The sequence below is a fragment of the Macaca fascicularis genome, chromosome 15 (assembly GCF_037993035.2).
Source record: "Macaca fascicularis isolate 582-1 chromosome 15, T2T-MFA8v1.1".
NCBI classification, from domain to species: domain Eukaryota; kingdom Metazoa; phylum Chordata; class Mammalia; order Primates; family Cercopithecidae; genus Macaca; species Macaca fascicularis.
This window is the reverse complement of record NC_088389.1, coordinates 8035692-8052344: the sequence shown is the minus strand read 5'-3', so window position 1 is coordinate 8052344 and position 16653 is coordinate 8035692. Positions and strand designations below refer to the sequence as shown.

Sequence of the window (16653 nt, the reverse complement as noted above, 5' to 3'; positions counted from 1 at the left end):
GTAGTTTCATACTCACACACTTCAGTGTGTTGTGTATTATTCCATTGATGATAAGTATAACTTATTTGAAAATCAATTACATACTGGTGAGAAAATTTTCCCTTTAAATTAAACTTAAACTCACACCATAAAATTAGCAGCATCTGTTTGTCTGTTCCAAGAATTACCTAGGTTCTACCCAGGGCACCTGAGATCAGTTGAAAACAAATGCAAAAAAAGTTGGAATAAAAAGTAAGAACACCCTTCAAATGTTACGAATGCATCCCAGTCTCAATTATTCACATTCACGAGAATGATTCACCTATATCCCACTTTAGCAAAATTTCACCTACTCTCGCCTACCAATTGACTAATCAAACAAACCAAGACAGAACAATAAATTCAAATTCATCCAGTAACCTGAGGGGAAAACCTACACCTCAAAATGTAGTCTACAGATATTCACACAGGATGTCATCTACTGTGAAAACACATGCACAGAGACAGTCCCTTCACATGATCAGAATACTCACAACTCCACAACAACATATTAGATATGGGATCATCTTGAAATGCGGCCATCACTATCCAGTTGTCCCTTTTACATAGACAAAAACCTGAGGACCACATTATGTTATGTAGAAATGACTGTACACCTGTGTGCGTGTGTGTGTGTAGGGATCCGGGGAATCCAATAGACATTCCAGCCTCTTGATTTTTTCCATGTTCAGGCTCTTGATTCTATATCCGAGTGAAATGACTTGCCAGTGGGGAACAAGATAAGTCTTTGCAGGAAGCGCTCTGGTGGGAGCTAGATACTCAAATCATAAAGCATCGAGTGTTGGAAACATGCACTGAAGTTAGACGAAATACTCAATGCACAGTTTAGACGGTGAAAGACTTTCAGGTAATCATGCAATCACTGACCGGCTGATTGATGATATTCCCCGAATTTATGATTGCAAGAAGAGACAAATACTCATGGCATTCTATTTCCGGTGGTTGGGGACATACGATGACAACATACTGTCTGCCAGTCATGCTCATCACACTGTACTTTGCACACACATCCCACAGAGACACTGTTAATACGCACATTTGTGTGCTTGAGCAGGGTTGCACCCAAGATTCTGTGGTTGTACGGAGCCCTGAGTTATGCCCTCGACATCTTTACTCTCGGGTTGGTCAACTTGGATCACTGTACCGAACGAGAAACGGAGCCTGAAATCCAATCAGCGAACACACAAAAGGAAGGGGCCATTTCCCACAATCATTTCCACTGCAACACCACCTCGGATGAACAAGTCTCATTGCAGCTCAGGGACTGTGCTTCAGAGATGCACCTTTCGCAGCTGGACGATTGACCCGGAATCTCCCAAATGCCATTTTGATACACACCAAATGAGATTTATTTCAGTACTTGCTGATTTTATTTTAGTTGAATACACACACGCTCCTGTGTTTGATTTCCTTTATTATCAATACGACTTACTTCCAAATGACTCACATACCAGTGGGATGATTTTCTGCTTCAATTCATTGGAAATGGACAGCATTCAATAGGCAAGTGTGTCTGTCTGTCTGTCTCCAGCATTCTGTGGGTTCCACCAAGGGCACAAGTCCTAGGGCGCCTGAGGTCCATTCAACAAGCAATGTAAAAACGGCGAGGCAGGTTCAAAAGAAGAACACCCTTCCTCTCTTCAAATGCGTCCCAGTTTCCACTACTCAAGGTAGGGAGAAGGATCCACAGAAGTCCCACGTTCGCAAAATTTCAACTTCTGGTGCTCACCAACAACTGACGAATGAAACACACCCCAAGAGAAAATAGTCAACCCCGTCCCCTGCAATAACCTCACGCGCAATCCTACACCGCAATATGTCATATTCAGAAATTCACACTGAATGTCATCTACCATGAACACAAACACACAGACACTGCCTCCACAGGTTCAGAAGACTCACGACTGCAAAACTCGATGTTTGCCATGTCTGGGCTCATCCTGAAACGCAGCCATCACTATCCAGTTGTCCCTCTTGTGTAGACAGAAACCTGGGCTCCTCATTACTTTATGTCGGATTGACTGTGTATGTGATGTGATGGTGTGTGTGTGTGCGTGCGTGAACCCCCTCGTGGGTGTGTGTGTGTGTACGTGTATGTGTGTGTGTGTCAGTGTGTGTGCGCATGCACTCCTGCGTTTGGGTGGAGACTTTTCCTGAGATCACTGGCACACAAACAGAGCCCTCTTGCTGTGTTTGTTCCTCCCTTTGGATCTCCTGGTCCTCCCTTGCAGAGAAGTGAGTGTGTCAGTGTTCATGGACTCCTAAGGTGTCAGGTTCCTTGAAGAGAGGTTCAGCAGGGAGCTTTGCTGTTCAGGATGACGGTTGTTCATCCCACCCTTGTATTTTGATGGATGAATCACAAGCACGTTGGGAGGCAGGGTACATTCGACTTTTCTGATGTTGAAGTCAGGCTTGGTTTTGTTTTGCTCTTGGAGGAACTTCCAATGGTCTAAGGTGCTTTCCTGAGTGTCTCTTTCCACCAAGTGCTCCTCCAAGTCGGGTACCTGGAGGCAGGGTTCTCTCTGGAGCTCTCCTTGCGTTGCTCGCCTGTCTTTGTGTTCGGCGCCAAGGGCTCCTGGTTCCCTGCCTATTGACACACTCTCACTGCATCTTTCCAGTTCACTCTTCTGGATGTAAAAGAGGACATAGGCCTGTTGACTCAGGACAGAAGCGATGCTACAGGCAGTGACCTCGGCGTCATCCATTTTATACCACTGGCCTCCTGGAGCTTTGACATAAGAGAGGTAATGTCCGTTGTGACAACTCCACCCAGCGTGGACCAGCACAGCATAGAGGACATAGACTAGAGGTCCCGTGTTCTGCTGAGACATGTATGGCTGCATGTCAAGGCACTCAGGGTATTGCACATTCTTGGCAAGTTTGTTGCCTGTGACATCGGAGAATCTCCTCAATACAAGGATGAGGACCTTGGCAGAAGTGTGTAGAGTGAAGGTCTTGGAGGCAGGCGCCTTCTGGAGACAAAGACCACAATGATAGGCATTCTCTCCATTGAGTTCTTCGGGCTTCACCACCTGTTCCAAAGCTTGCTTCACACTCTGAGCTGCCTGGATATCCAGGGCGATGTCCAGGTAAGGGTCAAAGGTGTCCGAAACGCCCTGGCAGTGGAGACACTTGATTTGAGATCTCCAGCAGCCTCCAAATATCTGGTGGATGAGGGTGGTGTCCTCAGAGTCATGATCTACCTGCTTGTGCCCGGGAAGGCATGCCTTTTTCATGGCATCCACAATGAACATCAGAAACTCATGGGCATCTTCCTGCTTGCCTCGATGGAAGCCAGCAGTCAATGCCTGTGAGGGCTGGGTGACGTGGCCAGGACAGTGGAGGGCCCATGTAATGTGAGCTTCCATCGTACACAGCATGCAGCACTTGTGACGCTGACAAAGTTGAAAGTGCTCCTGGGACAGCATGTAGTTGGCAAGGGGCGGTGTGTATGTCAGGCACTGCAGGGAAGCATTCAAGTAGCAAGTATTTCCCATATTCTGGAGCCCAGCCCCCACCGCAGCAGGTCTCCTGCTACTGAGAGGAAGCTTCTTTCTGGGGGCAGGCTGTCTTGCCACGGGAGCCAAATCATCACAGAGGTTGACTTGGGTCTCAGATGACAGTGATGACTTCTCAGGTAGAGAAGTCCGCTGAATTTCAGCAAAAGCTGCATCTGGCCGAGAAGATATGAGTTTTGAAAAGTGGTTGAACTGCCACTCACCTCCCAAGTGGAGTGAATCGGCCTCCATGTCGCCAGGAGCAAGGATCACAAGCTTTTTCTGCTGGGACCACACGTTGCAGAAAGACGCTATCTCTTCCGAGAGAGTCTTCAAATGACGCGCCATCTGGCTGCATCAGCCCTTATATAACTCACCCCCGCCTACCGCGAACACCCCACCCACCCATCAGGTACGCGGTGCACCAATCCAATATCAGCGCTCAGTTAAAGAATGAGTCATAGTGTATGTCCCCTTGTATTCCCCAGGGAGTTCACTTAAAACTCCTGGGGAATGCGTTAGTTTACTTAAAACAGTGGTAGGGAAGAATTCTGTCCTTACAAAACAATGTGTGTGTTTGTGTGTATGTGTTTGCTTGCGTGAACTTGTGGGCATGCGGAATCATGCCCATGTGAGTGTTTCTTTGTTTTTGTTTATATGTCTGGGTGTGTGTGTGTTTGAGCTGCGATGTGCTTCTAACTATGTGCTTTTGGCAGTTACGATCATCCTTTCAGGCATTGAAGGACAGGAAGTCAGACCTGTACTTTCTGACTTGAGAATCATCAATGAAGTACAGTTAATAACATAGTGTATTTGTTTCCTTAATATCAAAGAAGAAATCCGTGCAGTCTAATAAGTATTCTAGCGATAACCTTTCCGTGTTCAGCCTATTGATTCTGTGTTCGAGTGAAATGACTTACTAGTGGGGACCAAGGCATGTCTTTGCAGAAAATGCTCTTGTGGAAGCTATATACCGAAATCATAAAGCATCAAGTGTTGGAAACATGCACTGAACTTAGACGAAATACTCAGTGCCCAAATTAGACTGTGAAAGACTTTCAGGAAATCATGCAATCACCGACATACCAATTGATGACATTCCCCGTATTTATGATTGCAAGTAAAGAGAAATAGTCATGACATTCTATTTCCAGTGATTGAGGTCATACGACCGCAATTTAAGAAATCATGAAATCAGAAAACTTGACTAATCACAATTTAATCCAACTAAAACCTTTGGTTCATTTAAGAAAGGCTGAATATAAAAACAACATATCACACAGCATGGGAGATAATATTTTAATACGTATGTGATAATGCATCAACATTTGAGAGAGATGAAATAAATAGTTGTAAATTTGAGAATAGCATATAACCAGAATTAAACAGTGTAAATGCCTGGGTGATGGGAGTGAGTCCGCGTCTCAGGAGGAAACATAGAGATTTAAAAGCAGGGCGTCTAAAAGAGATTTGCATACCATTGTTAAAACTGGCGGTTGTTTTAGTAAGAAAGGGAACAATAAACCATTTGTCTTAGGGATTGTTGCATGTATTTTTCATCGTCTGAGATGTTGCTTCCAATTCCAGTTAAGCATTGTGTGGTGGACTTGCAGTTACCACATTTGGTGGAAAATGTCATGCTGATGAAGGTAGACTTGTTTCCCAAACTAAGAGGGACAGAATTTGGGTGTTTCTTTGGGACTTTTGGTTTACTAGGAATAAAGATCCTGGCTCTAGGGATTTTCTTTAAAATTTTCAGAAAATGAGAAAGAGAATAGAATTTAGGCCAGGTGGCAAGGTCTCGAGGTGTACAGAAGCATCCCCGGTCTCAGGGCCCATGAAATCAGGATGATTTTAGGGAGGATGGTGGAATGGGGAGAGTGTGACCTTTGGCTTCCTTTCTTTCCCTTTTCTTTTCATGGGTCAGGTGTGCTCTATCAGAAGGCTTCCCCTTTCTGTTGGACAGAGTCCTGGAAGAAGAAATGAGCGCTGCTGAGAAAGATGCTCCACAAGGAGGAAGGAGTCACTATTTTCAGGGGCATGATCCCCAGAAGCATGAGAAATCCAGACGCCGTGGCTTTACACAGGATGCTGGAGTTTCTTTCCTCTGGATCCGGGAACTTGGCATCAGTGTTCTGTAATGCCCATAACTGATTTTGAGGTGAGTCCACTTGATAACCTGTCTGCGTGTCATGCTCATTATACTGCAATTCACACACATGTCACACCGAAACACTCTGAATGAGCATATTTATGTGCTTGAACAGTGTTGCATCCAAGATTCTGTGATTCTACAGAGTCCTGAGTTCTGTCCTGGACATCTCTACTCTTGGGTAGGTCAACTTTGATCACTATACCTAATGATAAATGTACCATTAAATCTAATCAGCAAATACACTAAAGGAAGGGGCCATTCTCCATAATTGTTTCACTCTGGTAGGTCAACTTTAATAACTGTACCTAAGAAGAAAGGGATCTGTGATGATTCCACATCAAAGAACCTGTTGATTTTTTGTCATTTGAATGAATTATGTTAACATTTAAATAGAGTTTAAAACCCCAGATTTCCCATGAAATCTAATCAGCCATGAAATCTAATCAGCAGATACACAAAAGGAAGGGGCCATTCTCTAAAATCGTTTCCACTGAAACACCACCACCAATAAACGAGTCTCATTGCAGGAAAGGGATCCTGCTTCCAAGATCCAGTTTGCACAGTTGGACGATTGACCCAGAATCTCCCCTAATGCAATTTTTTAACACCCCAAGTGAGATTTATTTCCGGGTTTTCTAATATTATTTCAGCTGAATACACACACTTCTGTGTTTCAATTTCTTTCAAACACCTTTTAATAATGAAGTATCTTGCTGCTTCACCCCTTATATAACTAATGCCCACCCACCGGTTCCACTACATTTACTCATCAATTACCCAATTTAACAATGAAATATCAGCAGTCCATTAAGTTTTGTGTCTTAGGTTGTATCCTTTTGCATTCCTCAGGGAATTTAATGGACACAGCTTAAATTGTGATTATAGAACAGTTGAATCAGATTTACTAATCAGTGTTATGGGCAAATATGATAGGAGTGGAACTGAGTTAGGACAGTGGCTACACATTTGCCTTATTTCATGTAAAACAATGCCAGTTACAATTGTGTATGTATTAAACAGTTTGTGTCTATGTGTGTATTTGTATCTTTGTGTCTGGATGTGAGAGTGTGTGTGTGTTGAGAAGTACTTCCAAGCATGTGCATCTGGGAGATAAGATCATTCTTTCCGCGATTGAACGACAAGAAGTTGGAACTACACTTTTTGATTTGAGAATGTGCAGCGATGTTATGTAATTAACACAGCATATTGTGTCTTAATTAAAATGGAGAGATCAATGGAGTCAAATAGACATTCCAGAGATAACCTTCCCATTTTTGACCAATTGATTCTATATCATGTTGCAATGATCTGGCTGTGGGGACAAGACAAGTCTTTGCATGAAATGGTCTTGTGGAAGCAATATATGCAAATAATAAAGCATCAAAAGGGACTATGCGTTCAATTTGTAGAAATATTCACTTAAGTTTGATGAAATTCTCAATGTCCAAAATAGACTGCAGAACACTTTCAAGAAAACATGCTATAACCCAGAGATTAATTGATGACATCCACCGAAGTGATGACTGCAAGAAAAGAGAAATATTCATGGAATTTTATATCCAAGGGTTTCTTGTATATGACAGCATATTTGGAAAAGTCAAAATCAGAAAAACTTGACAAACAGGAAGATTTCTAAGCTAAAACCTTTTGTTCATTAAAGGAGCGATGAGAGACAGTTCCGAGATGGCCGAATAGGAACAGATCCAGCCTCCAGCTCCCAGCGTGAGCAACACAGGAGACAGGTGATTTCTGCATTTCCAACTGAGGTACCGGGTTCATCTCACTGGGGCTTGTTGGACAGTGGGGGCAGGACAGTGAATGCAGCACACAGAGCAACAACCGAAGCAGGGAGAGGAATCACCTCACCCAGGAAGTGCAAGGGGGAAGGGAATTCCCTTTCCTAGCCAAGGGAAACCGTGATACGCAGCACCTGGAAAATTGGGTTACTCCCACGCTAACACTGTCCTTTATCAAGGGTCTCAGCAAATGTCACACCAGGAGATTATATCCCGCATCTGGCTTGGAGAGTCCCACGCCCACAGAGCCTCCCTCATTGCTAGCACAGTAGTCCAAGATCTAACTGCAAGGAGGCTGCATGGCTGGAGGAGGGGTGCTTGCCATTGCTGAGGCTTGAGTAGGTAAACAAAGTGGTGGGGAAGCTCAAACTGGGTGGAGCCCACCACAGCTCAAAGAGGCCTGCCTGTCTCTGTAGACTCCACCTCTGGGGAGAGGGCATAGCCAAACAAAAGGCAACAGAAACCTCTGCAGATTTAAATGTCCCTGTCTGACAGCTTTGAAGAGAGTAGTGGTTCTCCCAGCATGGTGTTTGAGATCTGAGAACAGAGAGACTGCCTGCTCAAGTGGGTCCCTGACCCTGGAGTAGCCTAACTGGGAGACACCCTCACTAGGGTAAGATTGACACCTCACATCTCACACAACTGGGTACCCCTCTGAGACGAAGCTTCCAGAGGAATAATCAGGCAGAAACATTTGCTGTTCAGCAATATTCACTCTTCTGCAGCCTCCACTGCTGCCACCTAGGCAAACAGGGTCTGGAGTGGACCTTGAGCAAACTCCAACAGACCTGTAGCTGAGGGTCATGACTATTAGAAAGAAAGCTAACAAACAAACAGAAAGGACATCCACACCAAAACCCCATCTGTACATCAACATCATCAAAGACCAAAGGTAGATAAAACCACAAAGGTGGGGAAAAAGAAGTGCAGAAAAACTGAAAATTCTAAAAATCTGAGCAACACTCCCCCTCCAAAGGAATGCAGCTCCTCTCCAGCAATGGAACAAAGCTGAACAGAGAATGACTTTGACGAGTTGAGAGAAGAAGGCTTCAGACGATCAAACTTCTCCGAGCTAAAGGAGGAAGTTCGAACCCATAGCAAAGAAGCTAAAAACCTTGGAAAAAGATTTCCTGAATGGCTAACTAGAATAACCAATGTAAAGAAGTCCTTAAATGACCTGAGAGAGCTGAAAACCATGACACAAGAACTACATGACAAATGCGCAAGCTTCAGTAACCGACTCGGTCAACTGGAAGAAAGGGCGTCAGTGATTGAAGATCAAATGAATAAAATGAAGTGAGAAGAGAAGTTTAGAGAAAAAAGAGTAAAAAGAAATGAACAAAGCCTCCAAGAAATATGGGAATATGGGAAAAGGCAAAATCGACGTCTGATTTGTGTACCTGAAAGTGAGGGGGAGAATGGAACCAAGTTGGAAAACATTCTGCAGGATATCATCCAGGAGAACTCCCCCAACCTAGCAAGGCAGGCTGACATTCAAATTCAGGAAATACAGAGAACGCCACAAAGATACTCCTCTAGAAGAGCAACTCCAAGACACATAATTGTCAGATTCATCAAAGTTGAAATGAAGGAAAAAATGTTAAGGGCAGCCAGAAAGAAAGGTTGCGTTACCCACAAAGGGAAGCCCATTAGACTAACAGTGGATTTCTCGGCAGAAACTCTACAAGCCAGAAGGGAGGGGTCGGGCAATATTCAACATTCTTAAAGAAAAGAATTTTCAACCCAGAATTTCATATCCAGCCAAATTAAGTTTCATAAGTGAGGGAGAAATAAAATCCTTACAGACAAGCAAACACTGAGAGATTTTGTCACCACCAGGCCTGCCCTACAAGAGCTCCTGAAGGAAGCACTAAACATGGAAATGAACAACCCATACCAGCCATTGCAAAAACATGCCAAAATGTAAAGACCATCGATGCTAGGAAGAAACTGCATCAACTAATGAGCAAAATAACCAGCCAACATCATAATGACAGGATCAAGTTCACATGTAACAATATTAACCTAAATGTAAATGGGCTAAATGGTCCAATTAAAAGACACAGACTGGCAAGTTGGATAAAGAGTCAGGAGCTCTTATAGGGCAGGCTTGGTGGTGACAAGACCCACCAGTTTGCTGTATTCAGGAGACCCATCTCACGTGCAGAGACACACATAGGCTCAAAATAAAGGGATGGAGGAAGATCTATCAAGCAAATGGAAAACAAAAAATGGCAGGGGTTGCAATCCTAGTCGCTGATAAAACAGAGTTTAAACCAAGAAAGATCAAAAGAGACAAAGAAGGCCATTACACAATCGTAAAGGGATCCATTCAACAGGAAGAGCTAACTATCCAAAATATATATACACCCAATTCAGGAGCACCCAGATTCATAAAGCAAGTCCTTAGAGACTTACAAAGAGACTTAGACTCCCACACAATGATAATGGGAGACTTTAATACCCCACTGTCAACATTAGACAGATCAACGAGACAGAAAGTTAAGGATATACAGGAATTGAACCCAACTCTGCACCAAGCGGACCTAATAGACATCTACAGAACTCTCCACCCCACACCAACAGAATATACATTCTTCTCAACACCATATTGCACTTATTCCAAAATTGACCACATAGTTGGAAGTAAAGCACTCCTCAGGAAATATAAAAGAACAGAAACTATAACAAACTGTCTCTCAGACCACAGTGCAATCAAACAAGAACTCAGGATTAAGAAACTCAATCAAAACTGCTCAACTAAATGGAAACTAAACAACCTGCTCCTGAATGACTACTGGTTACATAACGAAATGAAGGCAGAAATAAAGATGTTCTTTGAAACCAATGAGAAGAAGGATACATCATACCAGAATCTCTGGACACATTTAAAGCAGTATGTAGAGGGAAATTTATAGCACTAAATTTTCACAAGAGAAAGCAGGAAAGATCTAAAATTGACATCCTAATATCACAACTAAAAGAACTAGAGAAGCAAGAGCAAACACATTCAAAAGCTTGCAGAAGGTAAGAAATAACTAAGATCAGAGCAGAACTGAAGGAGACAGAGACACAAAAAACCCTTCAAAAAGTCAATGAATCCAGAAGCTGATTTTTTGAAAAGATTAACAAAATTGATAGGCAGCTAGCAAGACTAATAAAGAAGAAAAGAGAGAAGAATCAAATAGATGCAATAAAAAATGATAAAGGGGATATCACCACCGACCCCACAGAAATACAAAGTACCATCAGAAAATATTAAAAACACCTCTACATAAATAAGCTAGAAAACCTAGAGTAAATGGATAAATTCCTGGACACATATATTCTCCCATGACTAAACCAGGAAGAAGTTGAATCCCTGAGTAGACCAATAACAGGCTCTGAAATTGAGGCAATAATTAATAGCCTACCAACAAAAAAGTCCAGGACCAGAAAGATTCATAGCCGAATTCTACCAGAGGTGCAAAGAGGAGCTGGTACCATTCCTTCTGAAACTATTCTAATCAATAGAAAAAGAGGGAATCCTCCCTAACTCATTTTATAAGGCCAACACCATCCTGATACCAAAGCCTGGCAGAGACACACACAAAAAAAGAGAATTTTAGACCAATATCCCTGATGAACATCCATGCAAAAATCCTCAATAAAATACTGGTAAACCAAATCCACAGCACTTCAAAAAGCTTATCCACCATGATCAAGTGGGCTTCATCCCTGGGATGCAAGACTGGTTCAACATACACAAATCAATAAACGTAATCCAGCATATAAACAGAACCAAAGACAAAAACCACATGATTATCTCAATAGATGCAGAAAAGGCCTTTGACAAAATTCAACAGCTCTTCATGCTAAAAACTTAATAAATTCAGAATTGATGGAACATATCTCAAAATAATAAGAGCTATTTATGACAAACCCACAGCCTATATCATATTGAATCGGCAAAAACTGGAAGCATTCCCCTTGAAAGCTAGCACAAGACAGGGATGCCCTCTTTCACCACTCCTATTCAACATAGTGTTGAACTTCTGGCCAGGGCAACCAGGCAAGAGAAAGAAATAAAGGGTATTCAATTAGGAAAAGAGGAAGTCAAATTGTCCCTGTTTGCAGATGACATGATTGTATATTTAGAAAACCTCATCCTCTCAGCCCAAAATCTCCTTAAGCTGATAAGCAACTTCAGCAAAGTCTCAGGATACAAAATCAATTTGTAAAAATCACAAGCTTTCTTATACACCAATGACAGACAAACAGAGAATCAAATCATAAGTGAACTCCCATTCACAATTGCTTCAAAGAGAATAAAATATCTAGGAATCTAACTTACAAGGGATGTGAAGGACCTCTTCAAGGAGAACTACAAACCACTGCTCAATGAAATAAAAGAGGACAGAAACAAATGGGAGAACATTCCATACATTCCATGCTCATGGATAGGAAGAATCAAGAATCAATATAGTGAAAATGGCCATACTGTGCAAGGTAATTTATAGATTCAATGTCATCCCCATTAAGCTACCAGTGACTTTCTTCACAGAATTGGAAAAAACTACTTTAAAGTTCATATGGAACCAAAAAAGAGCCCGCATTGCCAAAACAATCCTAAGTCAAAAGAACAAAGCTGGAGTCATCACACTACCTGACTTCAAACTATACAACAAGGCTACAGTAACCAAAACAGCATGGTACTGGTACCAAAACAGAGCTATAGACCAATGGAACAGAACAGAGCCCTCAGAAATAATACCACACTTCTACAGCTATCTGATCTTTGACAAACCTGACAAAAACAAGAAATGGAGAAAGGATTCCCTATTTAATAAATACTGCTGGGAAAAGTGGCTAGCCATAAGTAGAAAGCTGAAACTGTATCCTTTCCTTACACCTTATACAAAAATTAATTCAAGATGCATTACAGACTTAAATGTTAGACCTAAAACCATAAAAACCCTAGAAGAAAACCTAGGCGATACCATTCAGGACACAAGCATGGGCAAGGACTTCATGTCTAAAACAACAAAAGCAATGGCAACAAAAGCCAAAATTGACAAATGGGATCTAATTAAACTAAAGAGCTTCTGCACAGCAGAAGAAACTACCATCAGTATAAACAGGCAACCTACAGAATGGGAGAAAATTTTTGCAATCTACTCATCTGACAAAGGGCTAATATCCAGAACCTACAAAGAACTCAAAGAAATTTACAAGAAAAAACAAAAACAAAAACAATCCCATCAAAAAGTGGGCAAAGGATATGAACAGACACTTCTCAAAAGAAGACATTTATGCAGTCAACAGACACATGAAAAAATGCTCATCATCACTAGCCATCAAAGAAATGCAAATCAAGACCACAATGAGATACCGTCTCACACCAGTTAGAATGGTGATCATTAAAAAGTCAGGAAACAACAGGTGCTGGAGAGGATGTGGAGAAATAGGAACACTTTTACACTGTTGGTGGAACTGTCAGCTATCAACTAGTTCAACCATTGTGGAAAACAGCATGGCGATTCCTTAAGGATCTAGAACTAGAAATACCATTTGACCCAGACATCCCATTACTGGCTATATCCCCAAAGGATTATAAATCATGCTGCTATAAAGACATGCACACATATGTTTGTTGCGTCACTATTCACAACAGTAAAGACTTGGAACCAACCCAAATGTTCATCAATGATAGACTGGATTAAGAAAATGTGGCGCATATACACCAGGGAGTACTATGCAGCCATAAAAGAGGATGAGTTCATGTCCTTTGTAGGGACATGGATGCAGCTGGAAACCATCATTCTCAGCAAACTACTGCAAGAACAGAAAACCAAACACCACATGTTCTCACTCATGGATGGGAATTGAACAATGAGAACACCTGGACACAGGAAGGGGAATATCACACACCAGGGCCTGTTGTGGGGTGCGGGGAGGAGGGAAGGATAGCATTAGGAGATACGCCTAATGTATATGACGAGTTAATGGGTGCAGCACACCAACATGGCACATGTATATATATGTAACAAACCTGTACTTTGTGCATATATTCCCTAGAATATAAACTATAATAAAATAAAATAATAAAATAAAAAAGGGACGATGAAAATAAATGAAATGTAACACACAGCATGTGAGATAATGTTTTAATACACATCTAAAAATGCCTTAAAATTCAATAGAAATTAAATAAAATCTTCTAAAACTTGACAAAAGGAAAGAACAAAAATTACAGACTGGAAAAGCCTGGCTGACTGGAGTGATGTCCTGTCTCAAGAAAGAACAAACAAACACACAAACAAGCAAAGGATTCTGAAAGCAGAGAATGAAACAGATATTTGTACACCGTTCTTCCTTCTTCCTACTAGCATTCTTCATAGTAGGAAAAGGCAAAAACAACCCAAATGTGTCACGAATTGCTTCATCAGTTTTTTTGGATCTGAAATACTGCCTCAATTTTCAGTTACTCATTGTGGGGTGGACCTGCAGTTACCACATTTGGTCCAAAATTTTATGCTGATGAAGGTAGACCTGTCCTGCATTTTCAGAGGGACAGAATTCTGGTGTTTCTCCAGGTTCCTTGGCTTACCAGGAATGAAGATCCGGGAAGAAAGTGTGTGTGTATGTATGTATGTATGTATGTACATAAGTATTTCCTGTTTTTAAATTTAAAAAATACGGGATACATGTGCAGAACGTACAGGTTTGTTATATAGGTATCCTTTGCCATGATGGTTTGTTGCACCTATTGACTCATCCTCTAAGTTCTCTTCCCTCACCCCCAGTCCCCAGCGGGCCGTGTTGTGTGTTGTTCCCCTCAGTGTGTCCTTGTTTTCTTAATGTTCAACTTTCACTTATTAGTGAGAACATGCGGTGTTTGATTTTTTTGTCACTGTGTTAGTTTGCTCAGTATGATGGCTTCATCCATGTGCCTGCAAAAGACATGATCTCATTCCTTTTTATGACTGTATAGTATTTTATGGTGTATAGGTACCACATTTTCTTTATCCAGTCTAGCACTGAAGCGCATTTGGGTTGGTTTCATGTCTTTGCTATTGTATATAGTGCTGCAATAAACTTACATGTGCATGTGTCTTTATAGTGGAATGATTTATATTCCTTTGGGTATATAGCCACTAATGGGATTACTGGGTCAAATGGTGTTTCTGGTTCTAGATCCTTGAGGAATCACCATACTGTCTTCCACAATGGTTGAACTAATTTACAGTTTCCCCAACAGTGTAAAAGCGTTCCTCTTTCTTCTCAGCCTCACCAGCATCTATTGTTTCTTAACTTTTTAATAATCACCATTCTGATGGGTGTGAGATGGTATCTCATTGTAGTTTTGATTTTCACTTCTCTGATGATCAGTATTGTTGAGCTGTTAAAAAATATATTTGTTGGTTAGATAAATGTCTTCTTTTGATAAGTTTCTGTTCATATCCTTTGCTCACTTTTGATGGGGTTGTTTGTTTTTTTTGCTTGTAAATATGTTTAAGTTCCTTGTCAATTTTTGTTATTAGACCTTTGTCAGATGGGTAGGTTGCAATAATTTTCTCCCATCCTGTAGGTTGATTGCTCTTGCTGATGATAGTTTCTTTGCTGTGCAGAAGGTCTTTAGTTTAATTAGATCCGATTTGCCAATTTTGGCTTTTGTTGCAATTGCTTTTGACATTTTTGTCATGAAATCTTTGTCCTTGCCTGTGTCCTGAATGATATTGCCTAGGTTTTCTTCTAGGGTTTTTATGGTTTTGGATTTTACATTTAAATCTTTAATCCAGCTTGAGTTAATTATTGTATAAGGTGTAAGGAAGGGGTCAAGTTTTGGTTTTCTGTATATGGCAAGCCAGTTTTCCCAGCATCATTTACTGAATAGGAGATCCTTTCTCCCTTGCTTGTTTTTGTCAGGTTTGTCAAAGATCAGGTGGTCATAGATGTGTGGTGTTATTTCTGAGGTCTTTGCTCTGCTCCATTGGTCTATATGTCTGTTTTGGCAACAGTAGCCTGCTGTTTTGGTACCGTAGCCTTCTAGTACAGTTTGAAGTTAGCGTAATGCCTCCAGCTTTGTGATTTTTGTTTATGATTGTCTTGGCTATATGGGGTATTCTTTGATTCCATATGACATTTCAAATAGTTCTTTCTAATTCTGTGAAAAATGTCAACGGTATTTTGATGGGTATAGCATTGAATCTATAATGTTTGGGCAGTATGGCCATTTTCACAATATTGATTCTTCCTATTCATGAGGATGGAATGTTTTTCCATTCGTCTGTGTCCTCTCTTATTACCTTGAGCAGTGGTTTGCAGTTGTCCTTGAAGAGGTCTTTCACATCCGTTGTACTCCTAATTGTATTCCTAGGTATTTTACTCTTTGTAGCAATTGTGAATGGGAGTTCATTGTTGCTTTGGCTCTCTGCTTGACTATTGTTGGTGTAATGGAATGCTTGTGATTTTTGCACAATGATTTTGTATCTTGAGACCTTGGTGAAGTTGCTTATCAGTTCAAGAAGTTTTTCAGTTGAGATGATGGGGTTTTTTAAATAGGAAGTCATGTCATCTGCAAACAGAGACAAGTTGACTTTCTCTCTTCCTATTGGAATATCCTTTATTTCTTTCTATTGCCTGATTGCCCTGGCAAGAACTTCCAATACTATGTTGAATAGAAGTGGTTACAGAGGGATTCCTTGTCTTGTACCGGTTTTCAAATGGAATGCTTCCAGCTTTTGCCTATTCTTTATGATATTGGCTGTATGAAATAGCTCTTATTGTTTTAAGGTATGTTCCATCAATACGTAGTTTATTGAGAGTTTTTAACAGGAAGGGATGTTGAATTTTATCAGAGGCATTTTTGCGTGTATCAAAATAATTGTCTGGTGTTTGCCTTTGGTTCTGTTTATGTGATCAATTACATTTATTGATTTGTGTATGTTGAATCAGCCTTTCACCCCAAAGATGCAGCCCACTTGATCGTGGTGGATAAGCTTTTTGATGTGCTGCTGGATTCGGTTTGCCAGTATTTCATTGAGAATTTTTGCATCGATGTTCATCAGGGATAATGGCCTGAACTGAGCAGGTGTGTGTGTGTGTGTGTGTTTTTACCTCGGTTTGCCAGTAGGTTGATGTGTGTGTGTGACGTGTGTGTGTGTGTGTGTGTGTGTGTGTGTGT

General features: G+C 41.3%; 1 protein-coding gene and 1 long non-coding RNA gene across 5 annotated transcripts in view; one reads left to right on the top strand and one right to left on the bottom strand.

The window, feature by feature from the left end:
- The window catches only part of LOC135967337 (uncharacterized), a 76802-nt gene that overhangs the window by 20610 nt on the left and 39539 nt on the right, over positions 1-16653 (top strand). For 3 of the 4 annotated variants that reach the window (XR_012425021.1, XR_010581357.1, XR_010581358.1), the window contains exon 4: positions 5464-5697. This is a non-coding gene — a long non-coding RNA (uncharacterized lncRNA). Of the gene's footprint in view, positions 1-5463; positions 8780-16653 lie in introns of those variants that run through there. The other variant, XR_012425020.1, reaches the window with a different exon arrangement.
- Positions 2301-3788, bottom strand: LOC135967537 (ubiquitin carboxyl-terminal hydrolase 17-like). Its single transcript, XM_065531064.1, has one exon. It carries the CDS (start codon positions 3786-3788, stop codon positions 2301-2303), a length of 1488 nt encoding a protein of 495 aa, XP_065387136.1.

What these genes read in the sequence shown, in the direction of transcription:
- LOC135967537 (XM_065531064.1), bottom strand. Translation starts at nt 3,788, where the DNA reads ATGGAGGCCGATTCACTCCACTTGGGAGGTGAGTGGCAGTTCAACCAC.